This window comes from Epinephelus fuscoguttatus, linkage group LG23, assembly GCF_011397635.1.
Source record: "Epinephelus fuscoguttatus linkage group LG23, E.fuscoguttatus.final_Chr_v1".
In the NCBI taxonomy this organism is placed as follows: Eukaryota; Metazoa; Chordata; class Actinopteri; order Perciformes; family Serranidae; genus Epinephelus; species Epinephelus fuscoguttatus.
The window spans coordinates 8,863,742-8,884,132 of NC_064774.1; the positions used below are offsets into that span (position 1 = coordinate 8,863,742).

Here is a 20,391-nt window from a genome sequence, read left to right on the forward strand (position 1 = left end):
TTCACATTTTATTTTTTTATTATTATTATTATTATTTTTTTTTTTTTTGGTAACTCTAAGCTCCTTGTGGAGCGATGGCGATGCAACATGCTGACCTCCATGTATGAAAACCCGCTTCCTATGTAGATAGGTCTCATTCTTAGATAATGAAAACACAGCAATTCTTATTTTCAGGTGATTAAACATTAATGAAAACATTTGTTTTATTGTGTTCCATTTCTGCCAGTATCTCCTCCTGAGACCCTGTGTCCTCATTTGAGGACATCTCATTTTGGGTTTACTGGACCTTATACTTCATTCTACTCGACTCAGACCTGTTGTCCTCAGTCGTGCACTTTTCCATGTAAAACAAGATGGCAGCTATCTCTGCCAAGTCAGTCTGCAGCAGATCCTGACACAAAAGTGGACAAGTTCCAATACTTGATCAGATTTTATGGTAGAAACTTGTTTATTTATGATTAATAATGTTTGTAGTTTGATACGGCAACAAATTTGACCAATTTTAGCAACAATAAGAAGATACTGTTTAGTAGGAAGTACTCATTTGATGACACTGGGACTTAATCATCGGTGACAATGTTTAGTTTTTTATACTTATCGGGTCCCACTGATCCTAAATTGCGAGCAGAAATTAAAATGCATACCAAACCAAAGGTCAGGTCTCAGGAGGACATTCGACCTTTAACTGATCAGGAAAACGACTCCACAAGAAAGCAAACAATTCCACCATGCACCAAAATGTTAAACTATCCTTTAAGAGAAAAGTTGTTCTGTGTTCCTGCTTCAGTTGTGTTGGTGTCTCTCTGCCGCATATTGAAAACACAAGACACAAGAATGATCTTCAAAAGTTATCTTCATTGAAAATGATTCACACAATAGAATCCCTTGATACATTGCACATAATTATTAAATAAGAGTGAAACAAAATCACTTAAATGATTCAACGAAACAAGCAATCAGCTCTCAGGAAGGTGGGGGAAAAAAATCAACAAATTAGTCACACACAGAATCACACATGGCCATGAATCATACATCAATATATACAGGACACACAGATTATTTCTTCCTTGACTGAATGACAGTAAAATGCAAGTCCTGCCCCTTAAGAAGCCCCCGCTGGTCACCTTGAAACCAGCAAATAACAAACTGGTCTATTAGGCCACTTAATAAACCATATAACAAGCAGGAGGTTTCCACACAGCACCAGCCTCAGAGGCTGAAAGATGAAGCTAACGCTGAAGTGCCAAGAGCTGCAGTTCCTCTAATGGCCACTTGAGGCTGGCTCCTCAATTCCCATAGACTCCCATTTTAAAACGTCTGACTTTACAGCAGTAATAAACAGTTTACGGCCTGGTACAAAATATGCTTTAGGTCTCTAAAGCTAATTTCCCCCTTCATGGCACACTGTACAGACGGTGAATATTTTTATTACTAGTTTAAATGTTATTAAGGCGTCTATGAGTCAGCTACACCATCTCTTCCAAATATGGTCACTTTGGGCTCCAAAAACCCAAGATGGCCACGACTAAATTTAAAGGCTTCAAAACCGGAGTACACGTGGTGTCACAGTGGCTACGACTATGGTCACTACGCAGCAGCAGAAATAAAATAAACAAGTTAAAGCTACAGCAAAGCATTGTGGCAAAATACATCTTATTACCTGCTTGATGAAAGTTAGATGAAAAGATCGATACCACTCAATTAAACCCACCTAACTGTCCAAACAAAGTGAATCTTGTGCGGCACGATTACATACAAGGTCAATGCAAATATGCAAACAGATGCAGGTTAGTTGTCCTTAAAAAGACAAATATAACCCTTAATTTGAAGAGTACATTATAAGCAAAAAAAAACATTTCCTGGGAACAAACAAGCCTTCTGAAGTTTAGGGGAGACTCGTGGGCACCCATAGATACCAAATTCATTCAGATATCTTGTTACCGTGCCAAAATTAAGCCTAAATTTGGAACATAATTTACCCCCTTCCTGACAAGCTAGCATGACGTGCTTGTAAGCAATGAATGCTGTTGGTTGTCCAGTTTCACGCGATACCGCTACATTTACGTTAGCTTAAAAAAAAAGATTTCAACACAGCTTCTCAAAGACAGTGATGCTCAAGTTAGCACAACCGTTAGCATAGCTACTACGGGAGAAAATTAGCGAGTTGTAAAATAGTCCAAAAACTCCCTGCTAGCACTGCACAGGTGAAAGGCTGTTGAGCTTGCTAATAACATTATTACCCGACAGACGTGAGTGGAATCGATCTTTTCATCTTACTCTCAAGAAGAAATAAATATATTTCACAAAATTTCAAATTATTGCTTTCAGGGCACGTGAGAATTACAAATGAGGGGATACACACTGCATGGCAGGGACAATTAGTCAACCAAGGGGTGATGTTCATGGGTAGAAACAGTCGAGAGAACTTGTCAGAACTTGTTAGGACAATGAACTCATAATTACATTTTGGTTTAAAATGCTTCACCCAATATATAAACTACAACTCTATCTCTAATAGTACTATCTATATTATAACAGTAACATGTTTTGTGTTTTGTAACATCATACCTTAAGATGTTTTGGGCACTATTTGGTGTTGGTACCTTTAAGATCTTAAGTTACAGGTAAATCTGACGTTGGTTAACGATAACAAATGTTTATTCGATGCTTATTTTTGGTTGTTTCATGGTGTTTTGTTGTTTTAAAAGATAAGAATAGACGTTTTCAGTCTAGTAGTTTGGGGTTTGGTCGTGGGGTCATCCTGTTTGTGTCTTCACGCTCTATCTTAGCGGACGAGGAGAATTCGGCCTCCTGCACCGAGCGCCACAATAAACTAAGGTTAGTGAACTTCTGATTTGGTTGTAGTATTTACAGTGTAAAAGAAAATTAGTAAAAATTTCACATTTTGTGGCCATAAAAAAAAGGTTGATTTTTTGAGACTTGACTGTAAACAGAGTTAATTATTTTAATTCTATCTCTAAAATTAGACACGTGTCTCAGATATTACAACATTTTCAAGTGCACCGTTTGATTACTCCTATCCTTTGTGCATGAACTGCACCAACTCCGGAGATTTTTCTTGCGGTTTTAATTGATTCACATTTTGAATTAGAAGTTGCAGCGGTCGATGCGGTCCTGATCCATCTTCGCCTTTGCTTTCTCTTTCTGCAGGAGGATGTGCTCAGCAAACTCCCTCATGGCTCCCATTCCACCAAAGCTGTGGCAGATGTACTTGGCGGCAGTCATGGCGACCGGAGCGTCCTTAGGTACTGCACTCAAACCCGCCAGGTTCAGACAGTTGACATCCTGTTTTTCACTACCTGAGAGGAGGAAACACGGGAAGAAGAGGTAAGACGGAGAAATAGACATCAGATACAGGGTTTCCAACTTCCTGTAATGGCAATAAGGAACAGGGGTTTAAGGGTTGAATAGTTGTCTAACAATGTTGTGTAGAATAACTGTTTAATCCTGACATGGAGGCAACGGTGCCGGAAGCGGGGGGGCCAGGGGACCATTGGCCCCCCCGCTTTTACCCTCCTGCCACATTATTTTTAAGCCGAATCAAAGGTCTCTATATTACATTACTTACAGTAAAAAAGACTTTCACTCTTCACTTCCACTCATACCGTAGGTAAAATACAGAGAGGTGCCATAGAGAAAAAGATACAGCCTCCAGCAGGCACTAAATTGTGCGCACCTGTTACTGCCTCACCAGCCCGGTTAAGCCTCAAGCATCCTCGGCAGGCTCCGGGTAGACTCTCAGCCGTCTGGCTCTATCCAACAGCTCTTAGCAGTAATCCCCACTAACCCTGGCACCGTATTGTAAGAACTCTCCAGTTATAAAAAATAGAAATAAATCAAAAAGTGAGCCAAATTGTAGGCCTATCTGGTTCGCAATCAAACATTCTAGCTCTGGTGTGTTTTATTTTTTTCTCAATGCCCCTCCACGGCTCCGTAGTACACAAACATAAAACAAAAAATAAAGAATCTGAATTTAAACTCACTTTGTCTGACTTACATTTATCTCTTTCATATCATGAATGCATAGATCTATGCTTTTGATGTGATATGCAGCCTGCCTGACTACATACAGAGGCCCTGGACCTGCTGCACTCAGAGGTGGAGCGGTGTTTTGATCAGGAGGGACTCCACGTAGCTGCAGGGCGAGAGCAGGCACTTCTTGAGGCGGCTCAGGGGAAATGAGAGCGGCTAAGAGAGCTTAGATCAGGCCCAAAAAATCCAGCCCGACTCGGCCCGAGCCATGCACGTTATGCCTGGGACGGGATTTTAATTATGACGGGATTTTAATTATGATTTAAACCCATCATTCAATAAGTTGGCTGTTATAATTAAGAGTATTAAACCACAATTCTTGTTATTTGAATGAGAGAAATAGGATCTCAATGAATGGCGCAACACGGAAGCATGATTATGTGATAAAATAGGTGTTTATTTTAAGATCCAGGTGGTGAAGGGCTGTGTGCACACAATGTTCCAACAGGGGACAGCCCTCCATTCCTCCGAAACACCGCCGTTCCGAACCAGCCCCACTCCGAAATTGATTTTCAATCAAGTTTGACAATTGTATTGCGGAGTTTTGCACAGCGGCGACCGGATCTTTGCTCTCAAACCACAAAAAAATGTGATGGCACAACAGTCTCCTTCAGTACATTATTCTATGCTTTCTTTTGATTTTCACATTGGCTAGTCATCCTGTTTAATTTGTCTTCTGATTAAATCAGAACCGTTGAAACAAGTTGTAGGAAGCCTCTGCAAGTAATTGGTTGCTGGCAGACACTCTGTGCTGCAATAAAATGGTTAATCAGCAGTGCCGTGCACTGTAGAGCTGATGCGCTGCTGGTTCTGCCGGCCTGAATAGAATATAATGTCTATAGCCTTACTGTTGTGTACAGCCTTTATAGACTGAGCTGAGTAGTGATGCACGGGTCGACCCGTAACCCGCGGGACCCGCAAATGGACCTGCGTGTCGGGCAGCAGTGATCGTCTGTTAAATCGGTCTGTAAATGATAGTTTGACATTATTATAATTATTACTACAATCATTAGGCTATTACTGTCACGGCATGCGAAGGTACTGATGCGTTGAGCAGGTGACAGTCCGCGGTCGTTTTCAAAACACACTTGTGTCACACACTCCAGAAACTTGTTGAAACTTTAATTAATTGTACAAAACAGGGGAAACAAACGTTGACAAAAATGGTTCCATAATTCATATTAAATTCAAAAGATAACGAAAAAACAGCTATATAAAAATATGTAAAAAAAAAAAAAATAAATAAATAATAATAATAATAATAAAAAAAAAAGAATATCGAATACCAAATTTTCATAACCTACCCATAGAAACGAATATTCGAATATCCAAATATTTGGGTACAGCCTTATCCATAAAGTGTTCAAAGTGTTCAGGTTTCATGCAAACACTGTTAAGAAATAAACTGTTTGCTTTTTTCCTCCCAAGATAAAGTTTGTGATTAAATACATTATCTGACTCTTTGTCTTTCTTCACCATCTTTTTAATGAGAGAGGACGAGCGTGTAACTTGCTGCAAGATACTGCTGCTTTCACTAAAACACACTGTTGCTGCTGTTGCACAAGCTCACACTCAACTCAGGCTGTACTTCAATCCCTGATCACTACGCACCTTTAACTAGTCCCTATTATTAACTGGACATTACACAGGTAGCCACGCCCACACGGTGACAAGCCCCAGGCGCACAGCACTTTTTGGCCCCCCCACTTCTGAAATGAATCCGGTGCGCCTGCATGGATGCCAACAGAACCCTACGCTATATTCTTAGAAATACTTAGAAGGTATAGCTGCTTTACCCATGTACGCTACATCCTTCCACTCCAGCTTCTTCTGCTCCACTATCGGCTTCAGAACATCCAGCGGCTCCTCTCCCACTTGTATCACCCGGCAGCCCGTCCTTTTGGCCAGCTTGTCCTCCAACGACTTTGTAATGGGGTCCAGGTCAGAGGTCAACAGCACAACCTGATGGAGCCGAGACAGAGATGTAGTGTGCAGCCACGTGACACAAGCTAATTTAACGCTGCTTTTTAAAGTGGCAGCAAATTCCAACCTCTATGTCCTCTCTCTGCAGCATGCGGATGCCCTCTGTGTCTCTGGTGTTAACAGACACCATCTCTTCTCCAGACACAGACAGGAAGATTCTTCCGTCTGTTAAACATCCGGAAACGTTGCAGAACATCAGGTGAACCACCTCTGGCATGGCCCGACCGAAGTAACCATACCTGTGGAAAGAAGAAGTTCAGATGAGATGTTTTCATTTTCTGATGCAAATATTTGATCGTTTTAAGAAAAATAAATTTCACAATAAAAGGCTGAAATGAAAATGAAAACAACCTCTCCTTCAGCAAAACAACTAACAATACCCTACTCCTTTTCTGACCTCCCTCCACCACTATTTTTTTCTGTACAGCCCTTTAAGTGTTTGATTTAGGGATATCCGTGAGAGGCCTTTCCTTTTGACTCATTGATCTCTAGCACTACATTTTGAAGTGCTGTCCTTTAGGATTTGGAGAAATCTTCATGTTTAGTGATGTTAATGTCTTGCCTTTTATTTCATTTCTTGTGGGCTGACAGCCAGCTAGCTGCGTTAAAATGCTGAAACACAGTGCCCACTGCTCACCCTGTGGTCTCCAGAGGTTAGCGGACATTAACCATGGCAGCTATGTACTGTGCAGACCTGAGTCAGGTGGGAGCTAGCTTGCAACGCCGCTCATTCGGCACTTCCTGCTGCTAATGCGGTCCTGGTGGCAATGCGGCGTTGCTGGGGTATTACAGTGGCCACTCCCCGTCTTCCCCCAGAAAACTCTTGTGAGAACACGGCTTCATTCTGAGCCACAAAACCCTTTTAGCATTGTTAACTATGTTAGCACCAACACAGTTGACACTTGGCCACTGTCTGTTCAAAATAAATTAAAACAAACGCATCCTTATGCTTATGGATTTTTTCCCCGCTGTACCAAATTCGCACAGAACTGCGACTCCTAAACCGGGATATGACATGAACCCTGACTTTTGTGTACTGTTACAACTAGGAATGTCCCGATCCACTTTTTTCACTTCCAATCCGATACCGATATTACAGCCTTGAGTTTTGGCCGATACCGATCTGATCAAGTTAGAATGATCCACAACAGTTGGTATGAGAAACTGACCTGTTTATTGTTAACAGGGTTAAATAAACAAACTTTAAACTTGAACATTAACATTAAATAAAAAATATTGCTAGTTTGCTTTGGCTGCTTTGGCCCCTTAATAAATAGAAAATAAATCAACACAAGAAATCTTTAAAATGTCTAACAATGAAATTAAAATAGCAGCAAGACTCCACACACTTGTGCTTTGCCCCCTAATAAATAAAAAACAGATTAACACCACAAAACATTGTTGACATTTAACAAACAATGCAGCCTTTCCTTTTCAGTTATTTTAGTAGTGTTTTTGTAGTCCATCCATGGCTCCAATTTCACTAATTGTGCCCAAAACAATGCCATCAGTGCTCTTTACTTAAACCAAATAAAAATATCACTCTCAAAAAACCAGAGCAGAAATCAAATAGTCAGTTAACTAAGTTGACCGCTACTCCTTCTACCCTCCGTGTGTGTGTCTGCCGTCTGCATGCTGGCCTGGTGGATTGATAGTAAGAGCTGGAGCGAATCACTGGAATGGACTGCTTGGATCGCGGAGCGCTGGGCAGGCCAAAAAACCTGGAGCGGATTCCATGAAAAACTGAATCGGAGTTCTTGGATCAGCATTTTTCCATGCAGTCCAATCCGATGCCCGTTTTTTTGCTAATATCGGCGGCCGATACCGATCCGAATATCGGCTAATATCGGCCGCCGATATTAGCAAAAAAACGGGCATCGGATTGGACTGCATGGAAAAATGCAGATCCAAGAACTCCGATCCAGTTTTTCATGGAATCCGCTCCCTAGTTATAACCCTACAGCACAAACAGTAATCTCACCTGCGAACCCTCTGTTCTGCCACAGGCCAGTCGATGTCCACATCGATGTCAACACTGTACTCTGGCAGCATCTCGTAGTAGGCTACCTTACCGCCCTGGAGAGAGGTTGGTAGGGTAGTAACACAGACAGTGGCGACTGCAGCAGCAACAGCAAGTGACGCTATACAAACTGAGTTACGAAAGTCAAATTGTGAAAAACGGTGAGTTAAAACTTTTCAAATCCTTGCATAGATGTACGCTGCTCATTTAAAAGGTCATCACTGGTTATATGTCAACTACCTGCAGCATTCCCGCTTTCACTTGGTCTCTTTTGGTGAAGTAAAAGGAGCCGTTCTCACACAGCTCTCCATCCCAGTCTTGACGCCGCGGACGGTTAGCCGGGTCCAAATTCAACGGCTTGGTCATTTCATCAGCTAGAAGGATGTAAGGTAAGAGGTTCAAGATCCTTCTACAGTGCACAGCTTCATCAAAGAAAGGGTTTTATTACGTCACTGCCACGTTTAAATTGTATTACTGGTTAGAAGTAACCTGCGTTGACACACCTAAACATTGTTGTGTGAATCTTGCATGATTAAAATTACATAGGCATGTCATTGTCATGGAAACACACAAAACTAAAACAGGGTTCCCACACCTTCTTGAACATCATCGTGATGACACACAAAACAACAAACAGAACTGTAAACATAACCTCCTTGGCATACGTAATAAAAATCAACCACAACGGAAACACATGCTCATTTTTTGTGGGGGTGCTGGTTTGAAAAAAATTAGAGTGCTTTCAGACCTAGAGTTGTCTCCTTTGGTCTGAATCAGGGACTGAGTTCGTCACAAAGTTGTATAACTGCCTAGAGTTGGTTCGTGTTCTCACGGCAGCATTTTCAAGCGGACCAGATCAAATGCCTTGTGTGAGAAAGCTGCTCTTGATTGGTCAGAAAAATTCAGGAAGTAAACAAAACGTTGAAGAAGAGTACACTTGCAAGATAAATGTGACACTTTCTAATGTCACAATGGAGGGACAACTACGCAGGTTGATTTTAGCGCTGCTCATCGTGGACTATATTGCTGTCATTGTTCATTTTAGTCAAACCATACAGTTTGAAAACGAGGCGCAGCTCCAACTAGAAAACAATGTTTTGATGCAGTGGATGTGCTGAATGTGCATATTAAGGCAGTACAGGAGGAGGTGCACATTAATAATCCTCCAGGACTGTAACATGCTCATGATTAACCCAAACAATGTGTCATGTGACTGCAGTTGGTTCAGATCCAGGTCAGAACACGTTCTCACCACAAACGAACCGCACCAGAGTTCATTTGTAACCGGACCAAGACCACCTCTTCAAGACGGTCTTGGGTCTGGTTGTTTTGGTGCACACCGAATCAGCTTAGACACTGAGGAGAACTTAAAAACGTGATGTTGCTCAGGCAAGTTCTGAAATATCTTTGTCTATGGTTCTCAGTGGATATATGAATGTTTATTCACAACTGACATCAGTGTAGTTTAAGTCACACTGAATGCTAAGTGTTTAATGTCACATCATTTTGCATTGTGAGTAGAGTTCGCAGGTTAAATCTTGTGCTGTTGAAGAAAGGTGGAAACACTTCAAGTGCAACAATCATACATCTGTTGACTTACATCTGTCCTTGACCTCCTGCCAGCGGAAGTGGTGTCTCCTGACCACTGAGAAGACCGAATCAAAGCCCTCCTCCGTGATCTTCTTCAAGGCCTTCTGCAAATGGAACGGATGAAGGCACGGCGATGTAGCCTGAATATTGCATATCACGTCAATCTCTGTAAACACAAAGGAGTCCTGGTGAAATCAGATACCAGCAGCATGGAATTATTTAACAATTTACAGCAGAGGGGTAAAGGACGCTGCCCTGACCTCGCCGAACTACCTGTATCATCTCTTTGAGGGCCAGCTGACTCAGGCCAGCCTTCTGTTTGTAGACGTTTCCCCTGTTTTCTTACTATTCGACCGTATTTGCTTGCAGAGAAATGTCTTTTTGATTTTAATTTTTGATAATATGTCACTGGATGGATTCTAGACTTTTAGACGGACCGGTCACAATGTGTCAGAGTTAATAGTGTCCCTTCACTGGTTCACCCCAAGGATGCGTTCTGGCTCCCCTGCTTTTTACTCTTTACACTGACAGTGCCAGATAAGGCCCCAATCACACAGAAAGCATTTTAGCAGCTGGAGCGCCCTATGTCATTGCCACTTTTTTCACACTGTCCAATCCGATGATTTGAGAGGCGGGCCTTCTGTGGTGGTCACGACAACAAGTTTACAGTTGGTAAACAATGAAGGAGGATCTGGTGGTAGCGGTTGCTGGATACCCAGAGCTATACATCTTTACAAACTGCAGGTACCAGCATCTCAGTAGGAAAGAGCAGGTGTGAAAGCATTTAGGTGCAGTACTTGAAACAGCTATCAGGGAGGCAAAGCTCCTGGGCCAACTGGTGGTACTCCCCATGACCCACCCTCTTTTTTTAGGGTCTCATGTACCCACACATCTCTGTTTATCTGCTGACAGCCTCTCACCCTCAACCAGAGCGACAGCAGGTACCCTCTGCCTCAACATTTCAGGAACTAGCTACTCATTACTGTGAAATAAATAAAAATAAATCAACAGTAGATTGATTACACAGGAATGTAAGGGTAAGGAGGTGATGGTGTGGTTGCGTGGCAAAAGTAAAAAGACCCAGAAAGCACTTTTTTACTAGTGGTTTCAATTAAAAAAAGGCAGTGCAGTGCGCCTCGTGTTTTGCAACCTGCAAAACGCTTTCTATGTGATCGGGGCCTAAGCAAGGACATCGACTGAGTAGGTGGTCAGGACATAATAGCGCAAACACTGTTGAAAGAATGTGGCCCTGACCACTTCTGAATGAGACGATCTCAAGAGGAGTTCAGGACTAATTTGGTACATTTTAGGACTTGACTGATTTATCGGCCAGCTTATTTAATTGGCCGATTATAGCCATTACAGAATAATCGTCAATCGGCCAATTGACGCCGATGTTAACACTTATATTTTCATCACTAATAAAATGCAGGGAATATGGTGTTAAACCTACCTCTGTTAAATTGGCAATAATAAGAAGAACTCTGGTACTGTGAACATACATGTGAATGTCTTAATTCATATAGACTTTACATGATTATGTTATTTCCCAGAGGTTTACTGCCTTTTTGCACATCATATTTTTTATTTATTTTGTGTTCAAATTGTTCATATGCTGCTTGTTCCACACAATTTCTGATAATAAAAGTATTTGAAAATAGTAAAATGTTCTTCCTTCAGTTTATATCTTTGCAATGAGTCTTTGAACTATATTTAAGCCATCAAAAGCAGGTATTTCGGGATTTTTTAAATTGAGAAAATAAAAATTTAATCTGCCAATATATCGGTTATCAGATTTTTTAAATCCATAATATTGGCATTAGCCCCAAAAAATCCATATCAGTCGGGCCCTAGTGCATTTACACCTGTGCTTTGAGCTGTCTACTGGGGATCCAGTCAACCAGGATGTCAGGTGTAAACAGGGCCTATAAGATCGGGCTGCAGATACAGAGTTCCTGCTCACAGGACACCAAGATACAAAGTCTCTTTTGTTTGCACAGCAATTAGTAGCCTGAAGTTGGACATGTGATCTCGGCACCAAGGAACCAAATTTGCCATGGTGGGAAAAGAAAGTTTGACTAGAGAGAGTCAACAAGAGATGTGCTTTAAAATCCAACAGTTGCTTTGTGCCAACTCTGATCAAACAAACACTGTGGCCGCTAAAACACACTGCCCAACCAGCTGTGTCACTACAGTTTGCACTCACTCATCCGGGTGTGGTTTGCATACCTGGGTTGAGCCTGACAAACTCTTGGATTGTTTCCAGTGACGTTGAAGCATCTCTGGAGACTTCAGGACTCCTGCGGTGCACCTTGGCGCCCCAGGATTTCGCCACCTTCTCAATCTCGTCGTGGTCAGTTGATACCCAAACACTAAGAAAATATAGATGCGTTATGATCATATTTCTATATTAAGTATTTCTTTTTACAGTGTTTTCTACTTCTTCTATGGATCACATGTCCAACATAACTTTGACATAGTAACTACAGCGGCACCTTGTTTGTAATGCCACATCTGTTACCTGGCAAGATTAATTTATTCATTTAAACGATGACACTGTAAAAAGAGAAGAAAAGGCAACCTGCAGCAGGATCAGTTCAACTATTTCCCAGTGTATCATTTAAGATGTAACCAGTGAAGTGAACTGTACCTTAATTAGGTCATTATGAAAAGAGAGAAGGGTCTACACAGCAGATGGAAACACTGGACCTCATGCAAAAAGTGATATTTAAAATATTTCTCTTAATTTTGTTTGTATTTTTCTGGGATTCACCAACCTTTTCTTATTTTTGCTCCACTCATAGGCATGAGAAAATTTCCCAATTGGTCGAGGGCACACATAAAATTACAGAGATATGAACCAGAGAAAAGCATCAAACCCCAATTCAATCAGTGATAAATTACGATTTATTCATTATCAGTATGGCCGGGTCTTAATTTTATGTCAACTAATTATTTCAGCATTAAATATCTGTACATGATTTCATCCCAGAATGTGTTTTTGTCTTTTTCCTCTTCATGTTTGTAATGAAATTAAAGATGAAACGTTTCTTCAGTATTTTAAGCAAGATTACTTTTTAATTTTAATCTTTTACAGTTTCTAAATAACGCAAAAGGAAAAGGGCCTGAAGCAAAAGTTTGGGCACACACACTTTTTGTATCCAGCTGAGAGTCTTTCAGTCCTTGTTTTGGGGGTTTTCGCACATTCTTCCTGCAAAAGGCTTCTAGCTCTGTGAGATTCTTTAGCCGTCTGTATGCGCTGCTCTTTGAGGTCTATCCACAGATTTTTAATCGTGTTTAGGTCGGGGGACTGTGAGGGCCATGGCAAAAACCTTCACTGTGGATTTGGAGGTGTGTTGAGGATCATTGTCCTGCTGTAGAAGCCGTCCTCTCTTCATCGTCAGCTTTTTTACAGATGCTGTGATGTTTGCTTCCAGAGTTTGCTGGAATTTAAGTGAATCCATTTTTCGCATCCAATAAGTTCTATCTACCTTCATCGGTCCACAGCACTTGTTTCCAAAAAGCATCAGGCTTGTTTCAATGCTCCTTAACAAACGTCTGATGCTGAATTTTGTGGTGAGGACACAGGAAAGGTTTTCATCTGATGACTCTTCCATGAAGGTCATATTTGTACAGAAGTCTGATAAATCTTCCAGCAGGTGTTTTGCAGTCAAACGGGTGTTTTGATTTGTCTTTCTAACAATCCTACAAGCAGCTCTCTGTGAAAGTTTTCCTGATTTTCCAAACCTCAACTTGACCCAAACAATTCTTGGTAATTCCTGTAATTACATGACGAACTGAGGAAACAGCTACCTGAAAACACTTTACTATCTTCTTGTAGTCTTCTCCTGCTTTGTGGGCATCAATTATCCTCTGAACAGCTGCTAGGCGGCTGTTCAGAGGAGCCCATGGCCACTGATTGATGGGACAAGGTTTCAGGTGTCAGAATACTTTTAAAGCTTTGAAATAAGCATCACCTGGTCTTTCCTAACGATGACTGTGAACAAGCCAGAGCCCTAACAAGCTAATTAAGGTCTGACACCCTGGTAAAAGTTGTCTGAGGGTGCATTCACACCAGTAAAGTCCAGGGAACTATTCTGGGAATGCCGAAAAATTTCACACCTTCATTTGGTTCAGTTCACTTTCACACTGCACTTTTTAAAGCGGACCAAACCGCCTGGACAACGTCACGCAGTTACAACTGCTCATTTGGGGGCGGTATTGCCCGAAACGACCACTGACCAGGAAGAAAAAAAGCACGAGGAAGAAGAAAACCCGGCTCAGAAATCCATCCCTTCAGCCGGCTTGGTCACCGCAAAAACATCAAAATGCACTGCGCTGTACGTCACTTCCTCTCTTTGATTCGCTGGATAGTCCGTTTGCATTTCCCACTGTGAGCGAACCGCACCAGGGTTCACTTGCAAGTGAACCAAGACCCCCAGTTTTCAAGTGAACCAGGGTTCGCTTCCAGTGTTATAATAAGGGTTGGCATGAGAACCGATACTTTGTTACCAAGTCGATGCCAACACACAAAAAATATTTCGGTACCTGTGTTTTTTTTCGGTACCATAAATACTGGATACAACTTGGACATTGAGCTCTCAGGACCCATTCACACTAGCGCTGGTATCGTGGTATCGTGGACTACCCTCAGGTGTGATAAGTAGTTGGTTCCATAGCCTAGGTCTAATATGAGGAGCCCGACCCGTCCGAGCCCAAGGATAGTGGCGGGAAATTACAGTCGGGTCGGGTTCGGGCTCAGGCAGAGAATCTAAGGTCTAACAATTGCTGCTGGAGCCACAACATCTCGGCTTGTCGAAAAGTCAGGTAGTAGGAGTAGTGTGTGGAGATATTTTGCATTTGAGGCAGATGAAAGTAATTATAAACTCACAAAAACCAGTATGCAAACGGTGCCAGGCCAAAGGAGGAAACACTTCAAACCTGGCTAAACACTTCAAAGACAGACACCCTGAAGAATTTGAAGAATTCAAGGTGAGTAAGTAGGGATGGGAATCGAGAACTGGTTCCTGTTAATAACCAGTTCCAACTGGTTCAATTCATCAACATCATTAGCCTTTATGCTTAATGATTCCCTTATCGATTCTTTTCATGACGCCGAATCTTTACGTCGATGACGCATGTCAAGCATTTTAACGTTACTTGCATTTGCGACTAAAAATAGTTTTGTGCGAGCAAAATAAATCATTCAGCACGCTGTGCGAGTACAGATTTCTACCAGCAGCAGAAATGAAAGGCGAATCCTGCCGGTTGTGGGTTGAACGGGGGTCACAGACACAGACAGGAATACCTATTCCTGTCAAATACACGGTGCAAGATAACAGCTTACCGGCGACTGAGAAGCCCGGCTCCAGGTCCAAAAATTTCCTCTTCTTGGTGTCATGACTGCCCAAAAGTAGCTGAACAGCCGAGCCGTGACGGCACACAGTATGTGACGTGTCAGAGGAGAAATGAGCCGTTCACATTTCCACAAACCTCACCGCACTGAAGGGGCTGTTCATTACTTATGAAGGGACTTGTCAGGGGAGGAGGGTGGCTGGATGATTTTTATTTCATTTATTTATTTTATTTTGATCCCCCCTATGTTAATCACTTATTGATGCTGTTTTTGAAGTATGAATAAGTCAATAAGTAATTTATTCCATTGAAATATCATTGATGTATTATAGAAAAGTGATTTATCTTTTTATAAATGACAAAAGGCACATCTGCCTCATTTTTGCTGTGGCATCGTGATACTACTCAGAGCTGTGATACTTTCACTGGTATGGTGCCGTGGGTCCCAATTTTGGTACCGTGACAACACTAACAGATTCTGTAATGTTATTTGACGTAGATGAAAACAAATTACTTACTTACTTACTTAACACTTATCTCTTGTTTAGAACAGAAACTCAATAAAATTTATGTTGTTGACACCAAAAACCTGTAAGGTCTACTTTTTCTACACAGAAAATACACAGGAGGAATCAATAAATCAATATTTAGTATTTTATTTATATCTTCATCTTTATCTCTTGTTTCCATTCATGCTGTATTTCTATTTCTACTTTGCACGGAGCATTGGAACAAAAACAATTTCCCCCCGGGGATTAATAAAGTATTCTGAATCTGAATCTGAATCTGACTAAAGAATCGGATCAATAAGCAGAATCAATAATGGCACTGATATCAATAAAATCCTGTTAGTGAGTTTCAATTTCTGTGTTTGGATTTTTATCGTGGTATCAAATGAGCATCGAGAATCGTGGAAATTCACTGGTAGTGGTATCGACTACTGAAATTCTGGTATCGTGACGAGCCAAGTTCGAATGAGCGTTCACGAACGAACCAAACTATCCATGGAAGTGGACCAGGGTTCGTTTAAAGCGGACCAAAAAGTGCCGGTGTGAACTTTTGCACGGTGCTCCTTTCCATTTTTACACTCTTGTATTCATTTTTAACTTAATGCCTTATGGAAATCAGTTAATTTTGATCAGGGGTGTCCAAAGATTTGTATGCCACTGTTTCAGTCATTTACATTATGGGAATAATGAAAAGCATAAAAAAGATGGAGACCAGTAGCAGCTGTAGTTTGTAGTAGTAGTTTATGCAGTGAGGACACCTTAATGGAGTCATAACGACAAGTGAAACACGTCACAGCTATGTGGAATATTGTATACATGAATATGGATAATTCAGTGTGTGTTTAAGTGTTATGTGGCGGTTTGAGTTTTCCAGTTTTCGAAGTTATTCACACAGTAACGTTTAACATTATATCACACAGTAACTTTTACCTACCTTTCAAACATTTCGGAGTCCACAGCAGACCTCACCACCCACCCGAGCAGCGGGACACCGGCCAACATCTTGATGTTTTTCAGGGGGATCCCTTTGCTTCCTCCTCTCGCCAGGATCACGGCGGCGACGTGTCCATTGCTGGGCGCGCGGACCTGCTTACAGGCGGGCAGCGGTCCGACCTGCTCACCGTTACCGTTATCGCCCGGGAGACATCTTTTCCTGGAAGACATGGCGGCTGCTGGATCCTCGCGGCGGTTTGTAAACCAGTCCGGGCGGCACCGAGACACACGATGAGCTGTCGGTCTCTGGAGTGTAGCTGCGGATATGCCAAGCTATGGGTGTCTTATGATTATGATGGACCGATTCCGGCTGTTCTTCTTCTGCGTAGGGAGGTTTCTTCTTCTTCTACTGTTGGATTTCCGGCAGAGTACACACAGTAAAGGCGCGTTGCTGCCTCCCGCAGGCCATTCGCAGAACCACTAGTGGAGATATGGGGAAACATCAGACACAAGGGCGGAATTAAAGCTTAATTTAAGGCTTATAAATGCCCAGAGGTGGGTAGAGTAGCCAAATATTGTACTCAAGTAAGAGTACTGATACTTTAGAACAATATTACTCAAGTAAAAGCAAAAAGTAGTCATCCAAATAATTACTTGAGTAAGAGTAAAAGAGTATTTGGTGAAAAAACTACTCAAGTACTGAGTAACTGTTGAGTAACGTCTGATTTATTTGTAAAATAAGAACATGAATGTAATCAATCAAAAATAATAACCTGCAAATTCATGTATTTTAAACGATACCCCTTTAACTAAAACAAAAATAAATTAAATCTTTACAAACATAACATAAATCAAGGCACAAGAAACACAAATATATTCTTATATATACTGTACATATATATATGTAATTATGTACTCCGAGGTGGGTAGACTAGCCAAATATAATTGTACTCAAGTAAGCATGGGTGCAGATCCCGGGGGGGATGGGGGGGACATGTCCTCCCCAACTTCTGAAAAACACAAATTGTCCCCCCCAGTTCTAAATAACCTAATGATTGAAATTGAACAAATGTATACAGTAGTCCCATACACTAGGAAAAAAAGGGAAGATGATGAGGAGAAATGGGAATCCGTGAGAGGCGAGAGATGAGAACGTGAGTGGACATAACATGCCTGAGACCCTGAAACTAGAAGTAGCATTAACTAACAGCGGAGCAGTGAAAAGGAGGGTGATGGCTGGTTCCATGTACTACTTGCTGTTTAAGAGAAATACACAGTAAAGGTAAGCATATGATTCTCTGTGTAGCGCTTTTTGAATGACTTGGTGATGGTGATGAGCCTCTATGAAATCATGAAATATGCTGGCAATCTTAAGCGCTCTGTGGGCATGATTTGCACGCGTGCAATTTTAAAAAAATCATAACTGATTGTGTCCCCCCCCAAACCTGTCATCAGATCTGCACCCATGCAAGTAAGAGTATTGTTGCTTTAAAACAATATAACTCAAGTAAAAGTAAAAAGTATTTTGCATTAAAACTACTCTGAAAAGTACAATTTATCCAAAAAGTTACTCAAGTAAATGTAACTGAGTAAATGTAACTAGTTACTACTCACATCTGTAAATGCCTAATTGGATTTAATGTTCCCAGAGAAGCAGATCTATCTGTTTTGCTGTCAGTGTAAAAAAACAACAGCCACTCATGTCACTGTGAAAGCTGCCAGAGACTTGATGTGTTTGCTGTCAAGTCTTCATTTATTTAAAAGATTATAAACAAAATCATACTTGAAACTTAATTGTTTAAAGGTATGTTGATTTTAAATATAGAAATATTACAGTTACCATTTACAAAAGATTTTTTTTAAAAAAAATTGGTATTGGTAATAATAATGATTTTTTGTTGTTGTTGGTTGGAATAGACTAATACAGGGACCTTTATAAATAAATAACTATGGTCCAAACCTATTTTGTTCCTTGGTTTTGTTTGTCTTCGTGTATTTTTTAAAAGCCAAAAAAAATAAATGTGTTCCAGGAAAAGAGGACAGAGGTGTGTATCAGAAACACAGATACAATGCTGCAGACTAACAGTGATGGAATGTTGTGATACTCGTGCAGTCAATGAGTCATAATGAACAGTTTAACTGAGCCTTATTTAATTACGTCACTATAAAAAACATCTATTTAAAACCACGTGGGCGTCCACCAGCAGCAGAGTTGTGATGCCTTTACATCTCAGCTGTGTTTGGATGAAGATCAGAAATGGGCGGATGCAGATGTAGAGAAGCTGCTGATGGAAACTATTTATGTTATGAGCTTTGAATTAAAGCTGGAGCAGCAGGTAAACATACCCAGTGTGCTGACCTTTGCTCCTCTTGTGTTTTATTGAGCAACAGCGCCATCTTGTGACATTAAGTGCAATTTGACGAGGTTTTTATTTATCGAATTATTTATTTATTTTATTGTGCATTAAATTTTCCTATCTTGCATTTAATTTGTAAGTACAACAATTCAGATTTTGAACTGATTCGGATTTATTGCAATTTTTGAGGACTGGCACATCTGTTTTTGTTGTGTTTTGTGTTGCTTTTAATGCAATATATTTTTTTTAAAAATGTTACATATATTCATTAGTTTATTGTACATAAGATGTATCATCATAGGCCTGTTAATAAAGCAAAACTGTCCAAATCTGATCTCCATGTTTTTCTTTTCTTTTGAATTTAAATGTGACAACAATACTGTCATTTAGATAAAATTACTGGTAAACAAAAAATATAGTGCAGTAGGCTTCTGTATTTTTTTCTAATGTTTTAGATTTTATATCATTCATTCATTAAAATATAAAGCTAATACACAAGTGCCAAAAACTGCAGTTCTTTGACTGGCCACTTGAGGCTGGATCCAAAAGTGAGTCAATCACCAAAGACATCCATGTTAAAATGTCCAACTGTATAACATAAACACAACAAGCTAATTTTTACGTTCATGTCCACTGTATGTGGGTTGAATTTTAACGTGTTTAAATGTTATGAAGGCTTAAAGTTATGCGTAATTAAGGCCGTGGCCACTTTGATGGACAGTTGAGTGCCTTCCGTTAACAAGTTGCTACCATGGTAACAACTTTCCTAGATTCACAGAGTATCGTTATAGCTGCAGCTGTCTGCATTTCAGTGTATTTTTACGTCATGAAAGTTAATTGCAATGTTTTGGTTGCCTAAAAAAGACTTGCTCAGCGTTTGGGTGCACTAAAAGACCCTGTAACGGCTCATTTACACTCACCGTTAGATGCTTATACTAAGATGGATTGAGCCGTCTGTCTGTCTGTGGTCTGGGTTCATTTCGTACGTTTTTTAAGGCTTATGGATGGAGACGGAATGTAGCAGTACCACTGGAGATCATGAGGGTGGTGTAGCTGTAGGACTGTAGGAAAGTCTTCAAAGACCCTCTAAGTTTTCGAAGACCCTCTGAGGGCTCATTTACTTATACTGAGACGGATGGAGTCATCTGTGTGTATTCTGCATTCATTTCGTCTATATTTGTGCACGTTTTCTTAACTATTACAGATATGGACAGAATGGAATGATACCCCTGGAAATCATAAGGGCAGTCTAGCATATTTAAAGCAAGACACGGCTTTAGGAGATGACAGAGACTTTTAAAAAATGGTGGCAAAAAGAATTCTCCGTCCACATGCCACGATGTATTCAATGGCCTCACAGACAACCGCTGTCTACAGCATTGCCCCCGTTATAAGGTACAATTTTATGATCTCATCCAGTGTCACCTGGTTTGTTGTTGTGTAAAACTTTTGGCTCTGCCCTCTATTGCCATCTATTGGCTGTATGTATGCCATCATGAAGGACCCATGGAAGCATGAGGGCAGTGACGTTTACGAAATTTGAAATGGACGCATTATTTTTGCACGTGAAGGGAGCATAAGTTAGCCTAAA

The 20,391-nt window shown here is 40.9% G+C and overlaps 1 protein-coding gene across 1 annotated transcript; it reads right to left on the bottom strand.

Annotated features, from left to right (window-relative positions):
• Window positions 1-835: 835 nt before the first annotated feature.
• cmasa (cytidine monophosphate N-acetylneuraminic acid synthetase a) lies at window positions 836-16,851 on the bottom strand. Its single transcript, XM_049569388.1, has 8 exons — window positions 16,445-16,851; window positions 11,876-12,018; window positions 9,657-9,812; window positions 8,297-8,430; window positions 8,018-8,112; window positions 6,104-6,275; window positions 5,850-6,015; window positions 836-3,320 (listed from the first exon to the last, which is right to left on the bottom strand). The coding sequence occupies exons 1-8, from the start codon at window positions 16,672-16,674 to the stop codon at window positions 3,109-3,111; spliced, it is 1,308 nt and encodes a 435-aa protein (XP_049425345.1). The 5' UTR covers window positions 16,675-16,851; the 3' UTR covers window positions 836-3,108.
• Window positions 16,852-20,391: the final 3,540 nt, after the last annotated feature.